Genomic DNA, 22,264 nt, shown 5'->3' with positions numbered 1-22,264 from the left:
ACAGCAGCAGTGCCTCAGGCAGGCTCCTGCTCTCTGCTCCCTGGCACGCACGGTGCCATGGCTGAGGGAACGAACACCGTTTGTTCGCCTCCTTTCCCCTTCGGCAGAAGCTGTTTCTTTTGGCGCTGGCTAACAGAGAACAGAAGAACAGATGTCAGTGGCCGGCACACACCGTCAGTGGTCAGCACACACCGTCAGTGGTTAGCATACATGGTGCTTTTGCAGCGGGTTGAGCTGATGCCTCGGCCGAGCCTCACCCACAGGCATGGGCCATCTGTGCCAGGGTGTCCTGGAGCCTGGTGCACAGACAGGGCCAGTAGCCCTACAGGTGACCACAGCCAAAGCTCAAGTGCCATTCCTGCTGCAGAGCTGGATCATCCCAGGGGATTCTGCTCCCCACAAAGCAGGCACAGCATGGTCCCCGCTGGCCTGGTGCCTGAGAGACCTCCCCACACAGCCCTGGCACAACGAGCCACCAGCAGCACAGGCAGGGAGGGTGTGCTCCCAGGGATCCTGAACCTCCTCACATGCAGCAGCACCCCCTGCCCCTCCTGGTCAGCAACGCCGAGCAAAGCACACAGCGATCAATGAAGCCACACAGCAACCTGGGGTTAGAAGCGCTCAGTGTTTGTACAGATTGCTGACAGAAGACATTCCCCTCCCTGCAGGATATGCTTCCCCACTCCTGCACCACGCTGGACGGAAGGCTGCGGGCAGAGCTGGGACACTGACACTCCATCTTCCCAGACTGGCAGAGGCGGAGAGCTGAGCCCAGGTCAGAGGGATGCTTCAGAGGCAGGAGGAGAAAGTGGCCAGTGTAAGGAATGTTAACAATGCTGGGTGTTAGGGATCTTCAGTGGTGGCTTGGTTTTAGGCCCTGCCAGAGGCCACCTTAACAAAGACAACAAAAGAGGTTTTAATTAAGGCAGAAGAGTCAGCTCAGACAGCTAGAAGGAAGAGCAGGCCAAGAAACATGTTATTGCAGTGTCACATCCTTTCATGCACTACAGCTCTGCTCTCAGGTGCTGTGGAAATTCATCACACAGACTTTTCCAGCTGCCACCCCACTCCCAAACTCACATCCCCTCTCCCACTCCTCTCCCTGCTGCTGTGGCTGCTGATCAAGCGATCCCAGTGAAATGCACAGACAACACAGCAACACAGCACAGACACCCCACTCCTGCCAGACACTGCCAGAGACACCCTGGAGCAAAGCAGTGCTCTGAACTCCTGACTTGCAGGCAATCTCACAAGAAGCCCCAAACCTGTCAAGCCTGTGACAGAGGAGGCCCCTCAGGGAGAGCAAGCAGCTCCTTTCACCCTGTACTACATGTTGTAATGCACAGGACAGCCAGAATAGCCTGTAACAGTCACAGAACAAGGGAGTGTGGCTCATGCCCAGGCACAGCAGGAACCTCAGTCTAGTTTGGTTTGAAGAGTCACGAGTCACTTGAACAACTGAAGAGGCTTTAATTTATGTACAGTAAAAATACAAACCAGTCAGTGGTTTTACACGGGATGTACAGCAGCTACTCCACACATTAGTACTCACACAGCTATTGGCTACTAAGGTGTATCAGCATTTGCTCCACAGATCAGCTGAGGCTCCAGGGCTGCTCCTCCACAGCCACACACCTACCACACACCTAAACCCCAGCTGCTTCACTACAACATGCAGGTTAGAACCTAGAGCAGGACTAAGCTAAGCTTTAACAGAGCACAACCAGAGCAGGCAGACTGGTGTGCAGCCAGTTGTCTGAACTCAGGTACAAAGCACCAGATGCCTCCAACTTTCAGAGCTGCTCTCAGCAAGAACTATTCATGCTCTAATACATGTCCAAAATGAAATCTTCACTCTTTCTAAGAAGTCTGAGTGTCACTCCTAAGTTTCATAATGCAGAAAAGCACAGAAGAGCTTTCTGCAAATGCAGACACTGGGTAATAAATGGGAACATTTGCAGCATTCTCTCACTTTTAATTACCCACATTCTGCTGCACTGAATTCTGTGAGATGGCACTCCTCTTTTCAAAGGCCTTTGGCTCTTTAAGGTCTGTGATATTCAGGAAGTGGCACTGACCCCAAGAACACCAGCCCTGAGGGGTGAGAGCACAGGACTGAGGTCAGCCTGCTACAGGAGCTAAAAGCTAAGGAACATCCTGTCAGGCACAGAAAGACAGCTGTCAGTGCCAGCCAAAACTCCTAAAGCCAACAGCAGGATGATGTACCCTGGAGGGAATCCCAGGGAGAAAGGAAGAGGCCGTGCACCTCAGCATGCAGGCCCATGGGCAGCAAGGATTGTGCCAAAGGAAAGGTCTATGAACCCTGGAGAGTGCCCAGAGCCAGAACAGCCCTGCTGGGATGGAGACTGCGCCTAACAAACCTAAACTAGGACAGAAGTGAGCAGACAGGCTGAGGCAGGTGTCAGCCCTGCCTCACTCCCAGCTGCTGCCCCAAGGCAGGCGTTCAGTGTTCCCAGCTCCAGAACATTCAGAGGCACAACTCAGACAACGTGGGATGGAGTACACTGGACGAGCACACAGAGTTTGAACAGGACACAGCAGCTTTCACGAGGGACTGCTTGGCCAGGCCAGCTGAGGCACAGGGGCTCAGGGTCCCTCTGCCCACCCCCAGAACGCTCCTGTGGGCTACTAGACCTGAGTGAGTGGCAAGAACTTCTGGTAATAGCTCTTGGTAACGTCAATCATGAGCTCCTGGGTGCATTCTGGGAGCTCCCCCGAGAAGAGTCCTGGAAGAAGAACAGCATGGCCATCAGTCATGGTGTACTACTGTGTACATGCACTAAAACAGGGAGTTTCACAAGTTAAAAGGGCTACTTTTCAGTGCAGCAAGTACCCAGTAACTTTATTTTTAGGTACTAAATGCTAATGGGCACCTTTGTTATAGAAATCCCATTTAAAACAAGAACATCCATGTTGTTTTCAGTTTTGTGCAAGGGAAGATAGAGGGAGCATACCTGGGCAGCCTGAGAAGACAGTGAAAGGTGGAACTACGGTTTCAGGAGGGAGTACTGTGTTGTCTAAGATTTTGCAGCAGTCTTTCAAAACACATCTACGTCCCTAAAACAGAGAACAGGAAAAGTTTATATTTACAACACTATGAACATGAGGTTTTCTTATTATTACTGATATGTTACTTAAACTTCAAGAAGATTAACTGCTCAAAACATGTCCTTTATAAGAGATCACAGGAATAAATCTTTACCCTGACCGAATGATCTCCCAACAAAATTAACTTTTCTTTTTGAGGAAAAATGTCTGTCTGCTTTCAGCTAGCACAGGTACAACTGCATGTTTGAACATGTCAATGTTCAAACTGGCACCAAAAACCTGAGTCAAGCAGTACCAGCAAGGCCTTCTCTACTTCAGCACACAGTAGCCTTGACTATCTGGTCTTATTTACACAGAAATACAACAATTCCATTTGTACTCTGTGGCCAGACTGCCTCCCTCGGGCAATGCCATTAGCCACAGGGACAACACTTGGGATGGATTTTGCAGCCAGCAGCAGCTGAACATGCTGTCCTCAGAGAAGTAAACCTGAAAGCTCAGCTTCCTGCACAGAAGGGCAAGGAGCAGGAAGAACAGCACAGACACTGAGCCTGCTCCAGCCAGCTGCTGCAGACACCTCTCGGCTGCTGTCACACGGTCTCAGCAGCACGCAGGAGTTCACAGAAAATACAGAAATGGCACTCACAATGACACAGTTCTTGCCTATGTGCACATAGGAGCCGATCTGGGCCGCATTGACAACACAGTCCTCTTCTATGAAGACATGGTCACCAATGTGCAGAGGGAAGAAAGCCACCCTGCAACAGGAGAGCAGAGTATCTGTGTGTGTCCAACAAATAAACTGACACTGCTAGACCCAGCACCATCCCACAGAGTCTCCTGTCCCCACATGGATTAACAGATGTGGATCCAGTGCTAAGGGAGACAGACCAGTTTCTGGGTTTCTCCTCTCTAAAGGATGGCCCAAATGAGAAGAAAGATGTTGTGAATAAACACACAGAAACTGAAACATGCTCTTCACTTTGCTATTCTAATCTATCGCTTTCCATCCTACAGGGGATTGGAACACAACCCCCAAAGCACAGCTCAGCATCTGAGGAAAAAGCAGGTTTGATAGATGATTTCTGCAAATTGCTGCAAAAGGAAGAGTTCTTGGAACACAAGACTCAGTCAAGCTGACAGATTTTTCAGGTCTCTCCCTAAAGGAAGAGGCCTCTTACCCTTTGCTGAACTTCTTGAAGGGCGGCCTGATGACGCTGCGGCTCTTCACCACGCAGTGCCGGCCCACCCGCACGTTGGCCAGGTCCCCGCGGATGATGCAGTCGTTCATAACGATTGTCTGCAGAAGGACACACAGCTAAACCCGCTCCCTTTGCCGCCTGTGGTGGCACTTCTTACACAAACTCATGCCGAGGCCCAGGCACTCCAGCAAGATTCCCTTACTTTAGGGACGATTCTTTCAGTCAAAAGGAAAATGACAACAAAGCAAAAGTGCAGAAGGTTGGAACCACCAATTGCCCTTCTGGTCATGCCAGCGAGCACTACAGACCAGACTCAGGCACAGAGCAGGACAGTGCTGTAAGGGGCACGAACAGCAGCTCTCGGGACAAGACATCCCTCAACCAGGCTGTGAGCAGTTACCAGGACCAGCAGCTCAGGCACAGAGCAGGACGGCGCTGCTCGGGGCACGAACACAGCACGGGCCGCTCGCACCAGGCCAGGGATGCTGCGGGGGAGCAGCGCTGGGTGCCGCGGGCACTGCCGGGGCACGGCAGCCGCCGCCCGGCGCTCACCTTGCCATTGAGGACGATGTTCTGGCTGCCGCACAGCACGGACTGCCGGCTCACCTTGTTGCCGGAAGCCTGCGGGGAGAACGGGCGGTCACGGCCGGTGTCCCGGGCCCCGGCGCTCCTGGCAGAGCCCCGCGGCCCCCCGAGCCCCGCGCACCCGCTCCCCGGGGTCCCCCGAGCCCCGAGCCCCGCTCCCCTCGGCCCCGCACCGTCTCGATGTACTCGGACTTGTTGTAGAGCATCTCGCTGAGCTCCATGGCCGCCCCGCCCGGCCCGCGCCGCTTCCGCCGCGTCACCTCCGCGCGCCCGCCGCGCCACCTCCGCCGCGCCCCGGTTGCCATGGAGGCCCCGCCGGCGGCAGCGGCCCTGAGCGGCGCCGACAAGGAGAAGGTGCGGGGCCGGCCGGGGCGGCGGGACCGGGACCGGGACCGGGACCGTCCCGGGCCCATCCTGAAGGGTGTGTCTTGCAGCTGCGGGAGAAGCTGGCGCTGCTGAGGCGGGAGTACAGCGAGACCGTCGTCCGGCTGCGGGTGAGCGGAGCGGGCCGGGCCGGGCCGGGGGGCACCGGGGCACCGCCAGCCGGTCCCAGCCCCGCCCGTCTTGTGTGTCCGCAGCGGGCGCGGCGAGCCGAGCGAGCCAGGAGCCACGGCCGGCGGGAGCGGAGCCCCACAGCTGAGAGCCGGGGAGAACGGGGCGCCTCAAGTGAGAGTCGGGGAGAACGGAGCGCCTCAGGTAGGAGCCGGGGAGAACGGGGTGCCTGCCCCCGGTGGGAGCTCGCAGGACAGGGCTGTGGGAACACCCGGGGACCCGGCGGCCACTGTTGCCCCTTAGTGCCCCCATGGACCGTCCTGCACCCGGCCCTGCTGACCCTCCCTCCACTGTCCCCTCGGCCACTGCAGCCACATCCACTGCCCCCACACGGCCCTTGCCCTGGGCTGAGCCGTGCTCTGCAGTAATGTCTGCTCTGCTTCCCTCCTCACCAGGTCTGCAGTGCTCCGATCCTGACTGTAAGATCCCCATCTTTCCCTGATAACAGAGCCTGATTTTACTGTGTGATGTTTTTCTTGGACAGGACTTTAGGAGTACTTTACACGTGTGGCATTTTTCCCCCCAGGTTCTAGAGATAACACATCTCCTAGTGCTGACAGAGATGGGCCCTCTCAGTTATGGACTAAAACCTGCTCTGATGCTGGCACGGAGAAGACAGCACCTGTCACAGTTCAGCATGTTCCAGAATTCTCCAGTGATGAGGTTAGCCCGCAGGACAGCTCCCGGGCAGAAAGCTTCCAGGCCAGCCAGGAAAACCTGTGCTGTGGGACCATCAGGCCTGGCCCTGTGGAGAAAAAGCCCCAAACCTCCCGAGGCATGATGAAGCTGCGGAGAAGGACAAAGGCTCTGGAATCAAAGGAAGGGGAATCAGTGCATGATGTGCATCTAATCAGTACTGGTGAAATGATGAAAAATCAAATTGCCAGTGCAGAGGAGCTTCAGTCACCAGTGTTCAGGCACAGCAGCGTCTCACACACGGAGGAACCTGCTCAGAGGGCACCTGGGGCAGTGCTTGTGCAGGAAGAAAGAAATAGTTTCACTCCTGATGCAGCATCAGGACTTGTACAGGATGTGTTTGGTGGCAGTGTCACTGCAGGAGAGCCTGAGCTGTCCCCACATGCGCTGAGGGACAGCAGGGACATCCGGCAGCCTGAGTCCTCAAGGGCTGTGGCCACACCTGATGGACATGAGCCGTGCTCACAGCATGGAGATTCTGTTTTACTTGACCCCAGAGGTGATGGCAGAGAAGAATCCCCCAGTAGAGTAAAACAGCCGGAGGGTGAGAGTTTGTGTGAGGATCAGGGAGAATTACGTGGGCTCCTGGATTTAATGTCAGAAAATGAAATATTGCCTGACAGCAGAAATAACACCATAACCGAGGAGAGCAAAAACCATGAAGGACATCAAAGTGACGCTGATACCTTGAATCCCTGTCCTGCAGATAAAGCTCTGGACACTGCTGAAGGACTGCTGGAGAATCAACACCCTGAAGTGGAGTCAAGGCTCTCTCCTGCTGCCAAGGCAGTGGCTCCCGAGGGCACGCTGAGCTCCTGCACAGTGGTGGAAGGGCTGCTCTTCCCCGTGGAGTACTACGTGCGGACAACTCGCCGCATGTCCAACTGCCAGAGGAAGGTGGACCTGGATGCTGTCATCCTCAGCCAGCTGGGCAGGAGCAAGAAAGGCCAGCGGAGTAAATGCAAGCAGAAAGATGCAAACCCCAATCAGCCCTCGCAAGAGGGAGCTGAGGGTGATTTAGAGCCAGGGGTTGAACCCTTCCCTTTTCTTGGGGCAGAAAATGATCAAGCAAACTCAAGTAGTTCTCAGAAATCCCTTCCTGCATCCAGCAACAGCAGCACTTCTCTTGAATCCATTTCTCAGAAAAGCATCACTAGCACAAGGCAAGAGCAGAGACAATCCCAGAGGAAACAGAAGGGAAGAAGAAAGTCTGCCTGCAAAGCCCCCATGCATCCAGTGTCACAAGAGCTTATAGAGAGTCAGGATCCCACAATGGCCAATGAAAGCAGTGCTCTGCTGTCAAATGAGAACCAGAGTGAAAAGGAAAACTGTGAAGCTAGCCTTGAAAGGTCTTCCTCAGACGAGAGGAGACTGTCTGGTGCTGCAGCCCTGGGGCCTGCAGGGCCAGGAGTGACTGGAGCTACCCAGCCAGCGGGTCCTGACCCTCCTCAGGGCGGGAGCCTAGTGCCAGGGAAATGCCATAAGGCTCTGTTGGAGCAGGTTCAACATCCACCCCACAGCAGCGATTCCCTGAGCCCAGGGAGCGACGCGTTTGCCAGCCCTGTGGGAGATGTGGAGGGCAGTGCTGCTGTGTGTCAGGGAGACAAACATCCAGTGCAGCGTGTGAAGAGGCAGCGAGGAGCCGAGCAGCTGCCCGGGGTCAGCGTCCCTCTGCGCCGCTCCCTGCGCTGCTCTGCCAGGCGCACGCCCCCGACAGGCTCAACAGGTACTTCTCACATATAAACTCCCCACAGTGCCCCATTCCCCGAGGCAGGGAATGAACAGAGGAGGAGCAGGGCTGGGAGCTTACTGAGCTGCCCTTGCTGTTGGAGTGAAGGCTGTGAACACTACGGCTGGTTTGCCAGCAGGTGAATGTCCGTCTGTTCCTCCAACTGAGTCTGCATCCTAATCATTATTCTCTTCTTTATGAGGGTCTGAGAATATTGAAAAAAGAGAAAGTGTAGGAAGAAAACCAATAAACCAAACTGACCAAGCACTCAGGCATAACTGTCAGGCCTTGGTGGTGGTCTTTGAGCTGAAGGCTTTATCCAGAGGTACAGAGTAACTGCAGAGTGTAGTGTCTTTCCAGAAATGTGCCACTTCTGTGTGTTAAGATGAACATGGTGTTTTGATGTTTTTTAAAATCCAAGCCACCCTTCATGAGAGATTCTGAAAAGGCAAGTTGCTGTTATTTTATGACGTGATGTTCTGTCTTGTATTCTTGTGTTTAGATGCCAGCAGCAGAGGAAGCAGCAGTCCCATGGGTTCACAGGGTCCTGCTGCCCTTGGGCTGCCTGCTGTGGACCCCGACACTCGTGGCTCCCTCTTCTCCTTCCGCAGCCTCCAGTGGCTGATCCCTCAGCTGGGCATCAGGGACTTCCACTTACCAAATGAGGAATTTGGAGTGCTGAAACTGGAGAAATTGAAATCATCCCCTGTGAATGACTTGGAGGATTTTGTGTCTGGGGATGGTGTGGCTCCAGAGGACACACCAGATGCGCAAATGAAGCCAGAAGAAAAAAGTCTCAGAAGTAATTTAATTTTGCCTTCCAAAACTGGATTGCCTGAACTCCCTTGCATGGAAGGCCTGACTTCCAAGAAGGAGCTTTCCACCCATGAACTGCTGTTTACTCCCATGGGGACTGTCCTAGAGGCTCCCACTCACCCTGAGCCTGAGATTTCCTCGTCTGTTTTCCCTGCTGTGGGTGCAACCCCAGGTGTTTTACCTTCAGTGCACACTGAGGTGTTCCCTGACACACCTTCTGTACCTGCCTTGCCAGTGACCCCATCTTCCCCCAGAGGAGGAGCTGCCCTGGTCCTGGGGGATGTGGCACACAGAGACCCTGCTGTGCCACTGCATCCTGACAGCTGTGCTGCAGGGGCTGCCAGAAACCAGGAGGAGCAAGGTACAGCATTGCCTTCAGCAGCTGAAAGAGGTTCTGAGAACAAATCTGATGAGACTGTGTCCTTGGAGAAGCATCAGCAGCCAGAGAACAAAGAGCAGGAATCCTGCAGAGCTTCACCTGAACAGGTAACAAGCTGGAATCTTTGTGAAGGGTACTAAGCCAGTGGTTTTGTGGGCAAATCCCCTTTCTCCAGAGTCCTGTCTGACTTCAGGGAAAAGTTCTCTTTACATGGATCATAGCAGTGGCATGCAGTACCTGCATGAGAGTGACTGAGAGCATGCAATAATTCTGCCTCATTCTTGCAGGTGCTGAATATAATTTCAAAGTTGAATTATGCTCATTCTTTACTTTGTTCATGCAGATAAAAGATGTAGCAGAGCCGTTGACCGCAGCGCTGCCGGATGGCCCCAGAGAAGAGAGCTTGCAGTTTGTGTCAGAGCTAAAGGTGGGAGAGCAGCAGGGCACTGTTACCCAGGCAGCTGCAGCAGCAGCAGCAGCTCTGCGGGACGGGGTTTGCAGCGGTGCAGCAGGCAGTGCTGTGTGCCAGAGGACAGCCCAGTGTGTGTTTGCAGGAGCCCTGGTGCTCGGGCGCCGTGGACGTGGGCGCCGTGTGGTGGGCAGCGGCTGGCAGCCGCAGGGAGCTGCGCGTGGTCACCGCCTGCGAGAGCGCCGTGTCCCTCTGGCAGCCACGGGCCCCCGCCGGCTGGGCCAGGCTGCACACCTGGCACCTCAGAGAGGTACGAACACACTGCTCATGCTGGAGTTAGGGCAGCTGCCTTGCCCCGTGTGTTAGCTGCTGAGACACAGGGAGCTTGGAGCTTGTATGGTTGTGTTACCGGCTGGAGTTTAATACCTCATGCACACAATGGTGCTGCGCTTCACTTGTGCTTTTTCCCCTTAGAGTTCCTTGAGATGTATTTTATATGTCTTATATCAGCAGGGATTGTTTAATTAGGCAACCAGTCAGCAGAGAGTGCAGCTGTTCATTTTAGTGTGCTTCTTGAGAGGGGTCTGAAAATCAATCCTGCTCCACATCATTTTACTTGAAACACTCTAGAACATGAAAATAAAGGGACACTGTGGGTGGCACTGAATTCTTGTTTTGTTGTCCCAGATTCCTGTCATCCAGATTGTTCCTCTGCCCGACACCTGTAACCTCGTGTGTGTAGCACTGGGAGAGCTGGAGATTGGAGAAATAAGGTTTTGTATTTATTTCTTACTAGTGCTTTGCACCCTGAGTAGTTGCAGCTCAGCTCCTTGTGAGAAGTGGTTGAAATTATCTTTTTACTAATGTGGCACTTTCTCAGTTGCTTTAACAGTTGGAAAATGTGGAAGGGATTTCTAAGAATCAACTGTAAAGACCTGTTTATTCACCTCAGAGCTGGCAGGCTGATTGAACACAGACTGATCTCTATATGCTACTGCACATTTGAGTGGGGCTTCCTCCTGTCATGGTGTGTGCTTGTCTCTTGATTTAGGCTCTTGCTTTATTCTTCTGAGACTGACTCATTCAAGCACTCCCTAGTGAAAACTGGGAATATAAAAGCAGTTGCTGGGCTAAAGGACTGGAGGCTGGTGAGCAGCAGCAGGACCATGCAGGAACAGCAAGTGGAGATGGTTTTTCTCTCAGAGACAGGGGGGTGAGTTTGGGGGTGCTGCTTTGGGGTGGTGTCCGTGTGGTGGGTGGGATAAAAGCAAGGAAACACCTTGGATGTTGAGCAGTGTTATGTTCCTCTTCCAGAACACTTTTTGTTTTACCTGCTCTTCTATGTGCTGGTCTCCTTTCAGGAGCAAGGACAGGCAGACTCTGATGCCCCCTGAAGAAACGGTTACAGCCTTTGCTGAGGTAGAAGGGATGAGCGAGGCCTTGGTGGGCACCACTGCAGGGAACAGCGTTGTGGTTTGGTGAGTGTTCCTCTGCCACACACAGTTTAGGGGCTGGGGGCAGCTTCAGCTGCTGCAGGGCTGTACAGGGGTGCTGGCTGCCTGCTGAGCCACCATGAAATGGCCAGTGGTCAGTGTGGCACCACAGTCAGACAGCCAGGGAATTGCTGTAATTCCATTGCTTTTGTGTCATCCTCACTACACCCTTCCTGCCTATTGGTTTCATTTGCTTAATGTGGAACCAAACCCATGTCCGTCCTGCACAGGGGTGTAACTATGATTAGAAATGAGTCAGAATTTGTATTTTCACCAACTGCAGGAATCTGAGAACTGGTCAGCTCCTGAGGAAGATGCACATTGGCTATTCCTACCCAGCTTCCATCTGCCATCGAGCATATTCTGACTCCGTACGTACACAAAATTCACGGTTCATGCTTGGGCTGCACTGACTGGGATGGGGACATAAAGGATTGAAGTTGCTAGGGAGGGTTGAACTATCAGCTCTGTTTCAATACACTGCAAATAATTCAAGGGTAAACAGGTTACAGGAGGAATAAATAACCTATGCTGGCTGCCTCAACTCCTGGCTTTCTGCAGGGTGCTAGTAAAGTGGGAGCAATGCACCCTGGTGCATTCCAAAGCTGCAGCATGCTGTGAGTGGGAAGCAGAAGTGCTGTTGCCCAGGCCTGGTGCTTGGCAAGCCTCATCCATGTCACACATGCGTGCTGCCAGCATTAGAATCCCTCTGTGAATGTTCCTCTGGACATACATGCCCGAGGGAATGGGCTGTGTGAAACCAACATTCATACTAATCATCTTTCCCCACTTGCTTCTACCTGTGCTGTGATTCCCAATGGGTTTTGTGGTTTATCAAGGATTTGATTGTTTTCAGTGAGCATGTAACCTTTTGGGACAAGAATGTCTTGTCCAATAATGGTGCCTTGGGTGCTCACATTATCCATCCCAGGGTATTTCATGCTGGTTTGTGGCCATTCTGGGAGCTACTGTTTTCAGTTGTGCTGCTTTCCATGGAATTTTTGTTATATTTTAAGCTTGTAGGGATTAAAATGTGACCCAGAAAATTTACTTATTTTGTTTTTTGAAGTGTCACCTCATCCTATGGCAGGTTTAGCTTTTTGAAACAGGAAGAGAAATTCATAAATCCCTCGGGTCACTGAGCTGTCACTTTGCTGTGTTGCATCAGCCCTTATCAGCCAGTAGCTGCTTTTGCTTTTATCTAATTTGATAAGGAAAGTAAACCATTTCTGTTTTCCTCAGTAAAAAATAATGCATCACTGTTCATGGGGCTGTGATTAGAGAGAGCGTAGCAGTTAATTTTTGGAAAATTATTTTGTTTTCTTCCTCCTGCTGTTGTTTTTAGTGATGTATTTTCCCTCTCTGTGTCAGGGCCTTCTGTTTGTTGTTTTAAGCCACCCTCATGCCAAAGAGAGCGAGTCCTGTGGAAGCCCAGCGTTCCGCGTGGTGGCCTTCAACCCGCGCACGGGCCGGAGCGCGCCGGTGACATCCTGCTGCCTGCCCCCTGGCCCGGCCGGCAGGCGAGTGCTGGGCTGGGCTGGGCTGGGCTGGCTCCTTCGGGGGCGTTGGGAGAGCCCCTGAGGAGCGGCTAGCTCTGGCAGGGATCCAGCTGCCATCTCCCCGTGATAAGGGGCTGCATCCGGCCCTGCGTGCATCCGGTGCCGGGCTGGGGGCCGGGGGCGTGGGCTGCTTCCTGCCCGCTTCCCACTGCGGGCTGTGCGCTGACCCCTCGCCCTGGCAGCTCTGTCACCGTCACCACGGGGCTGGCTTTGTTCCCAGGGACTGGGGGAGTGTCCCTGGGCTCCTCAGGGCTGGCTTTGTCCCCTCAGGACTGAGGGAATGTGTCCCTGGGCTCCTCAGGGCTGCTCCCTGTCCAGTTGCACTGGAGGAACAGTCCGGACTGTAGGCTGCCTGCTATTAATCTTTACCTGAGCCCTGGGCTAGCTGAACAAACGCTGCCATGGTGTTTTTGCACATCCCCTGTCTCCTGCTCACCCCCGTGTCCCCACAGGTACCTGGAGGGTGACGTGTGGGACACCGCGGGAGCCGCCGTGCTGACGTCGGGTGCGGTGGCCGTGTGGGACCTGCTGCGGGGCCGCCCCACGGCCGTGCTGCCCCCGGGCCCTGCGGGGCACTGGGCCCTGGCCCGCTGGGCCCCCGGTGGGGCCGGGCTGCTGGCAGGGTGCCACGATGGCACCGTGCACCTGTACCGGTACCGGCCCCCGCAGCCAGGACCCGCCTGACGGGCCAGGCGCCATGATGGCACCGTGCAGCTGTACCGGTACCGGCCCCTGCCTGATGGGCCGGGCTGCTGGCTGTGTGCCATGATGGCACCATGCAGCTGTACCAGTACTGGCCCCCGCAGCCAGGACCCGCCTGACGGGCCAGGCGCCGTGATGGCACCGTGCACCTGTACCGGTACCGGCCCCTGCCTGACGGGCCGGGCTGCTGGCTGTGTGCCATGATGGCACCATGCACCTGTACCAGTACTGGCCCCCGCAGCTAGGACCCGCTTGACGGGCCAGGCACCGTGATGGCACCGTGCAGCTGTACCGGTACCGGCCCCCGCAGCCGGGAGCTGCCTCACGGGGCCTGGCAGGGCTGCCCACCATGCCAATAAACGTGTGCTGCTTTGGAACCACTCCGTGTCTGTTGTCACTGTTCTATGGGGGGCTGTGAACAAGGACCTGGGGGCTCTCATGGACCTTGTCCTGAGCAGCAGTGTGTGCTGGGGGCCAAGGAGGACAATGGTGTCCCCAACAAGAGCATTTGCAGCAGGTCAGGGAGGGGATCCTTCCCTCTGCTCAGCCCTGTGAGGCACTGCTGGATGGCTGTGTCCAGCTCTGGGCTCCTCAGGACTGCAGGGACACAGAGCTCCCAGAGCGAGTCCAGCAGTGGCTGTGGAAATGATGAAGGGACTGGATCATCCCCCTGATGAGGAAAAGCTGAGAGAGCTGGGGCTGGTCAGCCTCTAGAGCAGACACAGCTGAGCGGGGCCTTATCAGTGTGTGTAATTATCTAAAGGGGGTGCCAAGAAGACGGACCGAGCACTTCTCAGTGGTGCTGAGCAATAGGAGAAGAGGCTACGGGCATGGCAAGTTCCACCTGGACACGAGGGAGAACTTTCCTGTGTAGTGACAGAGAAACAGAGTCCAGACAGGGTCTGGAGTCTCCCGCAGTGGAGGTGTTCGCGGGCCGGGAGCGGCGATATCGGCCCGGTCCAACCGGGATCACGGGACCGCAGCCGGGTCACGGGATCGCCGCTCCTGGCCCGGCCCATATTGGGATCGCCGCCCGGGGCGCTGCGGCCGCCGCCCGGCAGAGGGCGCTGCAGGCGCCGGTCTCTCCGCGCGGCGCCCGCCGGGACAGCGACGATGGCGGCCCGTGTCCTCTCGTCCTGCGCCCGCCGCCTGCTGCCGCTGCCCGCCCGCCCCGCCGCGCTCCGCTCCCTCCGCCGCCTGCCGCCCGCCGCGCCCGCCCCGCTGGGCCGCCCCGCGCCGCCCGCGCTGCTCCGGCTGCCGCGTGTGGCCGCGCCGCTCTGCCGCAGCTTCTCCGAGCTGCCGCCCCTGACCTTGGCCGACATCAAGGACCGGGTGCTCTACGTGCTTAAGCTCTACGATAAAATCGACCCCGAGAAGGTGAGCGGGACGGGGGGGAGGCGGCCGGGCCGCGGGCTCCGGTGTAACGCGTGCCCGTGGCCCGCTGACCGCCGTGTCCTCCCCAGCTCACCGCCGAGTCCCACTTCATGAAGGACCTGGGCCTGGACAGTCTGGACCAAGTGGAGATCATCATGGCCATGGAGGACGAGTTCGGTAACGGCGCCCGGGGCTGCTGGGCCGTGCGAGCGGCGGCACCGCCGGCCTGTGCCGTGTGGGGCAGGGAGAGACGCACAGAGCCGGGCAAACACCGCAGGGCCGGGCCTGGGAGCAGGAGAGACCACACCGAGCAGGACAAACACCGCAGGGCCGGGCATGGGAGCACGACAAACCCCACAGAGCAGGGCAAACACCAACAGGGCCAGCCCTGGGGCCACGACAGACCACACAGAGCCGGGCAAACACCGCAGGGCCAGGCCCGGGAGCAGGGCCAGCTCCCAGAGCAGGGCAAACCCCACAGAGCAGGCCCTGGGAGCAGGACAGACCCCACAGAGCCACCAGTGAGCTGAGCACCTGCAGCAGTCAGGAATATGGCCCTTTGCTCTGGAGCTCAGCCCCTCTGGAAGCAGGAATTCTGTCCCACCAGCCGGGAAGGGGGAAAGGGGAGCAGAGGATGCTGAGCCCTGCCACACACCGGGGTCTGGGGTCTCTGGCTCCTGCTGTGCCCGCCGTGTCCCCTGTCTGGCAGCAGTGTCACTTTGGGCAGTGCAGTGACAGCTCTGGCTCACAGCAGCCTTTGCCGTGTCCCCTGAGTCCCCAGCCATCCCTTCCTCGCCCTTGCTCCCTTTTCCATTGGTTTTGCGCTAAGTGTGTGCCCTTTCTTGCAGGATTTGAAATTCCTGACGGAGATGCAGAGAAGCTGATGCGCCCACAGGAGATTGTAGATTACATTGCAGATAAGAAGGATGTTTATGAGTGAAGCAGATGCTCAGAGGTGAGTCCAGAGGTGCTCTGAGGGTGCCTGGGCGCACACCAGGGGGATGTGTGGCACAGGTGGGAGCCCAGCAGCTCGGGAGGGAGCTGGCAGCAGCTGTGGGTGCCAGCAGGGAGGGCAGGTGGGGGCTGTTTTCCTGAAGCACCTGCAGCTGGGGACAGGACGTGGGCTCAGCCTCTCCTCTGGTCCTGCCTGGCACATCCAGCACCCATCCCTGGGGCAGCAGTGGGTGGCGGGTTGCTCTCAGCCATGGCCCCATCTCCCTGTGTCAGTGGGCCCTGTGCAGGGCGTGTGGGGGCACCTCAGCCCTGCCACTGCTGCCGTTTCCTCCGCCTCAGCCGGGAAGGAAATGGGCAGGAAAGGGTTATAGGAGCGGTCGGGGAGGGCTGCAGGGGAAATGAGGTGGCCTGAGGCCAGCCTGCAGCACTGATCCACATTCTTGCTGTTCCTGTGTGGCTCCAGCCTTCCCCCGCAGCTCCCTGGGGCAGGGGGGCTGCCACCCTTCTCTGTCCAGGGCAGGGTGGGAGCTGTGGCCTCTGGAGAGAACTGGGGGCTCCTTCTGTGCCTGTGTTCAGTGCTCAGCGTGTCCTGACCCACTTCTGTGTCTTTGAATGCTTGGTGAGGTGTTAAACGTGTGGATTTTGTTTTCCAGGAGTTGTCCCACACCAGGACTGGGCTGGTGCCGGCAGGGATGGACGGGAGCGCGCACGCTGTCCCACTGCTGCCTTCTTTGGAGGCTGCACGTGGATGTTGTATTTAAAGCTGTCTGAATGTGTTGTCCTTTAAAAACAAGAAAAAAACAGGAATAAAGAGTTAAGACCATTCTGGTGGTGGCTGTTCTGTCTCACACAGTGGGTGGGTCCTGGTGGTGGTGTTGGGTGTGAAGGACACACTGGGGAACCCTGCCCCGAGATTTGGCTCTGCCCTGCATGCTTGTAAGTGTTTATTTCATCAGTGCTGATAAAAACAAGTTCTGTGTGAAAGGCTTCTGCTTTCCTGATGGAAAATAAGGGGGGGAATGATTTTCCTGCTGCTGAACAGCAAATTGACATTGCTGTTCCTGTACACCCAGTTCATCACAACACGGGAGCCTTGCTTTAACCCTCACGAGGCAGGAACGGGGTATTTCTGAGCACTGCACAGTTTTTCCTCAGAGCCAAGAAACACTGACATGTCACAGCAGCCCTGCCAGGCTGGGAGCCAAGGAAGTGTCAAGGATAACAGATCCTCTGGCAGTGGGGGAGGTAAGGATGCAAAATGGAGCAGAGGCTGCAGTGCTGCCCGTGGTGCTTGTGTTGTGGTTGGGTGCTCTCCGGAGCTGCCACCTCCCTGTGGGATCCCTGGCAGAGCCGTGCCCCTCTGCCTCCGTGGCACAGGTGTTGTTTTCACCGTGCCCTGGGAAACTTCTCCTTGCCCCACAGCCTGGCTGAGCTCTGGGGCGTTTTCTGAGCAGAGCTGGGGGCACACGGTGGGTTTGGCTGCTGTGCCCCCGTGGCATGGACACAAGGTGTTTGATGTGGGGAGTGGTCGCTGCTTCCCGGGGCTGTTGTGACCCTGAGGGATGTGGTGAGGGACCTGCGGCCAGAGCGGACCTCGGGGTCCTGGGGGAGCCTTTGTCCCGGCGCGGCTCACGGAGCGGGGACAGCCGGGGGCAGAGCGCGCGTCCCGGGATGAACCGGTGGGAGGGGGACGGGCAGGGGCTGCGAGTCCCGCGGGTCCCGCGGGCGGCGGCTCCGCGCCGAGCCCCGGGGGCCGTGCCGAGCTGCCGAGCCCGGTCCGCCAGGCCCGAGGGAGGGAGGGAGGGAGCTCCGGTGCCGGTGCCGTGGGGCGGGTCCGGGCCGGGGGCTGCGGTTCCCGGCGCCTCCGCCCCGCCGCAGCGGGGGCGGGCGGGGGCTTCCTGCCGCCGCCTGGCAGAGCCGCCCGCGCCGCGCCATGGAGCGGCCCCGGCTGCCGCTGCCCCGGCCCCGGCCGCCGCTGCCCCGGCTCCTGGCCGCCGCAGGTGAGGGGGGCACGGCCGGGAAGGGTCCCCGGGGCCGCTGGTCCCGGGGCGGGGATGCTGCGCTGGGGGGCGGCGGAGGCAGGGCCGGTGCATCCCCGCAGCCCGGAGCTCTGCGGCGGCGCTGGGGCCGGTACCGGCTCCGGGCGGGTCCGTGTCCCCGCCGGGGCTGGGGCTGGGGGCGGCGGCGGCTGCCCGGTGTCCCTGGGACCTGCCCGGAGTGGGCCCGGCCGCGGGTACCGGGGCGAGCGGGCAGCGGGGCGGGCACGCCGGAGGCGGCCGCGTGTGTTTTCCGTGTGGCCATTCCGTGCCAAGCCGTGCCACCAGCCCGGGCGACTCCGTGGCCTCGAAGGCGGCGGCGCTGCCCCTGCGGGAGCCCGGGTGGGCGCCGGTGCAGAGAGGGGCCCGCAGGCTTTGTGGGGACCCCCGGGCTGTGCCAGCCCCACCGGGCGGTGCCCACCCGCCGTGGCTCCTGCCGAACCGCCCATTATCACTGGAGAGGGGCTGCCAAGGGCCCCGGAGCCCTGCCCGGAGCCCTGCCACCCGTTGGTGCCGGTGCTGGCACGTGGCGGCTCCGCCGGGGGCCGATCGGGCTCGGGGTGAGCCCAGCAGGGGCACAGTGAGGTGGTGGGGCAGGGCTGGGCACCGCTCGCTGGGACAAGGGCAGGCGGTTCCCAGCTGGGTTTGGGCTGTTCTGGAGCATCTCCTGCAGCAGAGCCTCCCTCGGTTAACAGGAGGCAGAAAGAGACGGGGGTCTCACCTCGGCGGTAGCTCCTGAGTGGGTGCCTGGTGCTGGTGCGGGATGCTCGATGCCCAGCACCGATGCACGCTGCTCCTTTCCCTCTCTCCCAGTGCTCGTGGAATGCTGTGCACGGCTCTGCCCGGCTCTGGGCAGCGGGACGGGCTCCGCTCTGAGCGCCGCCGACCCCTGCGCCCACCTGGGCCCTGCGGCGGGGGAGCGCTGCCGGACAGGTACAGGTACCGGTACCGCCGCCCTCCCGCACCCTCCGTGGCACCGAGTGCCCTCCGCGGGGGCTGCGGCTCGCTGGGCCCAGGGTCCCGCGGTCGGAGCCGCTCAGTGCTCGCCCCTCGCCTCTGCCCGCAGATCGCCCGCAGCCTGGAGTTGGCACGGGGCAGCCGGGAGCTGGCGCGGGACAGCCGCCCACACCAGGGGCCGGGGGGCAGCTGTGGACAGAGGCTGGACCGCCGCCCTTTCCCGGGACCCCCGCCGGGACCCCCGAGCTCTCCAGCCCGCAGCAGAGCCCCGGAGGCCCCGGGCTGGGCAGGAACGGGACGGGGCCGGCGGCGCGGGGCGGCGCAGCCACCGAGCCCCCGGGGCCCGCGGTCTCTGCAGGCTGGGAGCAGCCAGCCCCTCCATCCCCGGCTGCAGGGACCCCAGCCCCTGAGGAGGCACACACGGACCCTGCCACCACGCACCCCCCGGACCCTCTGGGACATGTGACAGCAGAAGGTGCCACGAACGCACAGGGGACGCTTCTGCATTCGCCACCCTCCGTGACAGTGCCAGGCTCTGCCGGGGGACAGTGGAGCTCCAGCAGCAGCCTGCTGGGATGGAGGGCCACTGGGACAGCCCTCGTGCAGAGCCAGAATGACACTGTCCAGCTGGGTGACAGCAGCCCAGGGACCCTCCCCAGCACCGTGCTGGCCACCGACAGCTCAGGAACAGGGACAGCAGGGACGTCACCCTTTGCTGGGGGGCTGCAGAGGCTGCTGGCCCCCACAGGGACGCTGCAGGGGATGCCAGGGCTGTCAGGAGGGCAGGGCTTTGCTCCCCACCCACGGGAGGGTCCCCGCTCTGCCCCTCAGCCCTCTGCGCTGTCCCCTGGGCCTGGTGCGAGCCCTTTGGCCAGCACAGCCTGGCCAGCCGAGGGGACGGGCCCAGCCTCGCTGCCTGCCACACGCAGGGGCTCAGCTCTGCCTCTCCCCACCTCCATGGCCAGCACCCCAGGGGTGACATCTCCTGGCCAGGGAGGAGCTCTGGACCTGACCACAGGGGTCTTGGGCCCACCTGACGGAGGGGGTGCCCCTGAGCACGGTCACATCCCCCTGAGCCCGTCAGCCATCCCAGGGCAGCCCCCTGTGCCCCCAGCCCCTGGCAGCCCTGCAGTGGCACAGGGTGGGGTGACACACACCAGTCCTGGGTCCCCCCACATGTCCCTGTCCCCACAGTCTGCCCCAGCCAGTGGGTCTGCAGTGACCCTGCTGTCAGCCCCACTGCCTTCCCCAGGGACCAGCTGGGGCCTTCTGGGGTTCAGCCCCACTGTGGGCACCCCTCTGGGGGACCCCTCCCCAGGGCTGCCCCACTCCAGCCCAAAGGTGGGTCCTGCTGAGAGCCTTCCATCCCTGGGGGGGACCCAGGTGGGAGTGGGCAGCCTGGCACCCCCCTCAGCACCGGGGCCTCCCCAGCAGCCAGCTTTGTCCCAGCCTGCACCTTCCCCAGGACCCACCACTGCTGTTGGTGTCACCAGCGCTGCTGTCACTGCCACCATCACAGCTGCCACCAGCCCAGAAGGGCTCTGGGACACAGGGACGGTCACAGCAGAGCCACATCCTGCTGTACTGCAGAGGGATGTGCAGGGGGTGACCTGGGCATCCCCAGCTCAGGTGCCCACTGTGATGCCCGGGCCCCCCCAGCAGCCCCCAGATTCCCGTGGTGGGGGCCCTGGGTCCCCCCCAGCTGCTGTGGACACAGAGCTGGCCCGGCCATCGAGCAGCCCCAGAGGGAGGACAGACCCTGACACCCCCCAGGTGACACCGGCTGGGGTGGGCAGGGCCCCCCAGGTGTTCATCGTGGAGGATCAGCCCCCTCTCCTGAGAGGTGAGTCGGGTTTGGGATGCTCTGCTGGGGCGCGGCAGGAGGAGGAGCTGGAGGCGGCTCCTGGGGGGGTCATGACCTGCTGGTCCCCTTGTCGCCCTGCAGCGCCCCTCCTGCGCATCCCCTGCCAGCTGGTGCTGGACATGGCGTTCGTGCCGGCCCTGCAGGACCCCGGCTCCCCCGAGCGCCAGGAGCTGCTGCACAGCTTCAACGAGACCGTGAGTGCGGGCCGGGCTGGGGAATGCGGGCCGGGCTGGGGAATGCGGGCCTGGGACACCGCGCTCAGCTCCCGCCGCCCCGTGCAGGTCACTCCCCTCTTCACGCCCGTGCCTGGCTTCCTGCGGCTGGAGGTCACCGGGATCAGGTGAGTGCTGGCACGGTCCCGCAGGTGTCGGGGATCGGGTGGGTGCTGGCACAGTCCCGCAGGTGTCGGGGATCGGGTGGGTGCTGGCACGGTCCCGCAGGTGTCGGGGATCGGGTTGGTGCTGGCACGGTCCCGCAGGTGTCGGGGATCGGGTGGGTGCTGGCACGGTCCCGCAGGTGTCGGGGATCGGGTGGGTGCTGGCACGGTCCCGCAGGTGTCGGGGATCGGGTGGGTGCTGGCACGGTCCCGCAGCTGTCCCCGCTCCCGGCACGGGGCACAGGGGCTGTCCCGGGCCGTGGGGCAGCGCTGGCCCGGGAGCGGCACCCCCAGCCCCGCCGTGTCCCCGCGGTGTCCCCGCAGGAAGGGCAGCGTGGTGCTGAGCTACGACGCGCTGTTCGCGGCCGAGCAGCTGCCGGGGCCGGGGCTGGACGAGCTCCTGGAGGCCGCGCTGGGCTCTGCCCGTGCCCGGCCGGGGCTGGCGCTGGGCACGGCCCCCGTCCTGCGCCACGAGGCTCTGGGTGAGTGCGCGGCCCTCTGGGGCCTGGGGGCTGCCGGCAGGGCGGGCACAGCGGGCAGGGAGCGGTGACACAGCCGCGCCCGTCCCGCAGCGCGGCCGCTGGAGCCCTGCGCTCTGCTCTTCACCTGCCCGTCCGGCTTCGCCTGCGCCTCCGGGGCGGACGGGAACGTGACCTGCACCTCCCTGTGCCACCGAGCCTACTGCAAGAACCACGGCATCTGCTCGCACGGCCGGGAGCAGCCGCCCCGCTGCCAGTGAGTGCCCTGGGGACAGCCCCGGCTGGCGGCGCTGTCCCCTGGCGCTGACGGCCCCCTCGCTGCAGGTGCCCCGTGGGCAGCGATTTCTGGTTCATGGGGCTGCGCTGCGACTACCGGGTGACGCAGCAGGGCCTGCTGGGCACGGCGGCCGGGGTCCTGCTCAGCATCGTGCTCCTGGGCGCCGTGCTCGCCGCCCTCGCCGTGCGCCGCTTCAAGGCGCTGCTGCTGGAGGCCAGGGCCGACCAGACCCGCAGCAGGTGGGAGCACGGGGCCCTGGGGGGCTGGCTGGGGTCTGGGGCTCCGGAGGGTGGGCACTGCTGCCCCTGCTGGGGTCTGGGGGCTCTGGAGGGTGGGCACTGCTGCCCCTGCTGGGGTCTGGGGCTCTGGAGGGTGGGCACTGCTGCCCCTGCTGGGGTCTGGGGGCTCTGGAGGGTGGGCACTGCTGCCCCTGCTGGGGTGGGGGGCGAGGGGCGGCAGGGAAAGCCATGGTGGCGTCACTGGGCTGGGGCTGAGCTCTGCCAAGGAAAACAGCGTTGGGAGTGGGATAACAGCAGTGGGAGATGATGGAGGGGATGCTCCCAGCCACGGGAAGTGGGGTGCAGCCAGAGGGGCTGGCTGTGGGCTGTATGGGGCTGCAGTGGCACTGAAGGGCTGTGGGCTGTGCTGCTGTGGACAGATGTGTGAGATGTGCTGATGGGCTCTAAGTACGTGGTCTCCGGGACCCCTCAGTGCTGCCCGTGGCACGGGGGCTGCCTGCCCCAGCGTGTCCTGCCC

At 60.3% G+C, this 22,264-nt stretch overlaps 4 protein-coding genes across 7 annotated transcripts in view; 3 read left to right on the top strand and 1 right to left on the bottom strand.

The window, feature by feature from the left end:
- Positions 1 to 606: 606 nt before the first annotated feature.
- Positions 607 to 5,108, bottom strand: DCTN5 (dynactin subunit 5). Its single transcript, XM_064725618.1, has 7 exons — positions 5,030 to 5,108; positions 4,824 to 4,892; positions 4,251 to 4,369; positions 3,716 to 3,827; positions 2,976 to 3,078; positions 2,656 to 2,747; positions 607 to 891 (listed from the first exon to the last, which is right to left on the bottom strand). Exons 1-7 carry the CDS (start codon positions 5,075 to 5,077, stop codon positions 871 to 873), a joined length of 564 nt encoding a protein of 187 aa, XP_064581688.1. The 5' UTR covers positions 5,078 to 5,108; the 3' UTR covers positions 607 to 870.
- A 29-nt stretch (positions 5,109 to 5,137) lies between these two features.
- On the top strand, positions 5,138 to 13,562 carry PALB2 (partner and localizer of BRCA2). 3 transcript variants are annotated; one of them, XR_010442004.1, is made up of 15 exons: positions 5,138 to 5,210; positions 5,291 to 5,350; positions 5,435 to 5,552; positions 5,804 to 5,827; positions 5,935 to 7,830; positions 8,336 to 9,135; positions 9,372 to 9,455; positions 9,583 to 9,747; positions 10,125 to 10,210; positions 10,489 to 10,650; positions 10,799 to 10,915; positions 11,214 to 11,301; positions 12,302 to 12,450; positions 12,942 to 13,225; positions 13,294 to 13,562. XR_010442004.1 is itself a non-coding variant. In XM_064725616.1 (14 exons), the coding sequence occupies exons 1-14, from the start codon at positions 5,160 to 5,162 to the stop codon at positions 13,171 to 13,173; spliced, it is 4,032 nt and encodes a 1,343-aa protein (XP_064581686.1). In that variant the 5' UTR covers positions 5,138 to 5,159; the 3' UTR covers positions 13,174 to 13,562. The 3 variants fall into 3 exon arrangements, 2 of the variants coding, with proteins under 2 accessions (XP_064581686.1, XP_064581687.1); XM_064725616.1 differs by having other exon boundaries at positions 12,942 to 13,562; XM_064725617.1 differs by lacking the exon at positions 5,804 to 5,827 and having other exon boundaries at positions 12,942 to 13,562.
- Positions 13,563 to 14,287: 725 nt separating this feature from the next.
- Positions 14,288 to 16,342, top strand: NDUFAB1 (NADH:ubiquinone oxidoreductase subunit AB1). Its single transcript, XM_064725843.1, has 4 exons — positions 14,288 to 14,568; positions 14,655 to 14,742; positions 15,414 to 15,520; positions 16,173 to 16,342. Exons 1-3 carry the CDS (start codon positions 14,305 to 14,307, stop codon positions 15,503 to 15,505), a joined length of 444 nt encoding a protein of 147 aa, XP_064581913.1. The 5' UTR covers positions 14,288 to 14,304; the 3' UTR covers positions 15,506 to 15,520; positions 16,173 to 16,342.
- Positions 16,343 to 17,395: 1,053 nt separating this feature from the next.
- LOC135454056 (nascent polypeptide-associated complex subunit alpha, muscle-specific form-like) overlaps positions 17,396 to 22,264 on the top strand; it is an 11,243-nt gene continuing 6,374 nt past the window's right edge. The window contains exons 1-8 of one of the 2 annotated variants that reach the window (XM_064725781.1): positions 17,396 to 17,519; positions 18,369 to 18,488; positions 18,622 to 20,355; positions 20,458 to 20,570; positions 20,658 to 20,716; positions 21,077 to 21,234; positions 21,325 to 21,487; positions 21,556 to 21,747. In XM_064725781.1, the coding sequence (XP_064581851.1) occupies positions 17,453 to 17,519; positions 18,369 to 18,488; positions 18,622 to 20,355; positions 20,458 to 20,570; positions 20,658 to 20,716; positions 21,077 to 21,234; positions 21,325 to 21,487; positions 21,556 to 21,747 (2,606 nt within the window). In that variant the 5' untranslated portion in view covers positions 17,396 to 17,452. Of the gene's footprint in view, positions 17,520 to 18,368; positions 18,495 to 18,621; positions 20,356 to 20,457; positions 20,571 to 20,657; positions 20,717 to 21,076; positions 21,235 to 21,324; positions 21,488 to 21,555; positions 21,748 to 22,264 lie in introns of both variants that reach the window. The other variant, XM_064725779.1, reaches the window with a different exon arrangement.

This window comes from Zonotrichia leucophrys, chromosome 14, assembly GCF_028769735.1.
Source record: "Zonotrichia leucophrys gambelii isolate GWCS_2022_RI chromosome 14, RI_Zleu_2.0, whole genome shotgun sequence".
Classification (NCBI taxonomy): Eukaryota; Metazoa; Chordata; class Aves; order Passeriformes; family Passerellidae; genus Zonotrichia; species Zonotrichia leucophrys.
The sequence above is the reverse complement of the archived record's forward strand: the minus strand, read 5'-3'. Positions and strand labels throughout refer to the sequence as shown.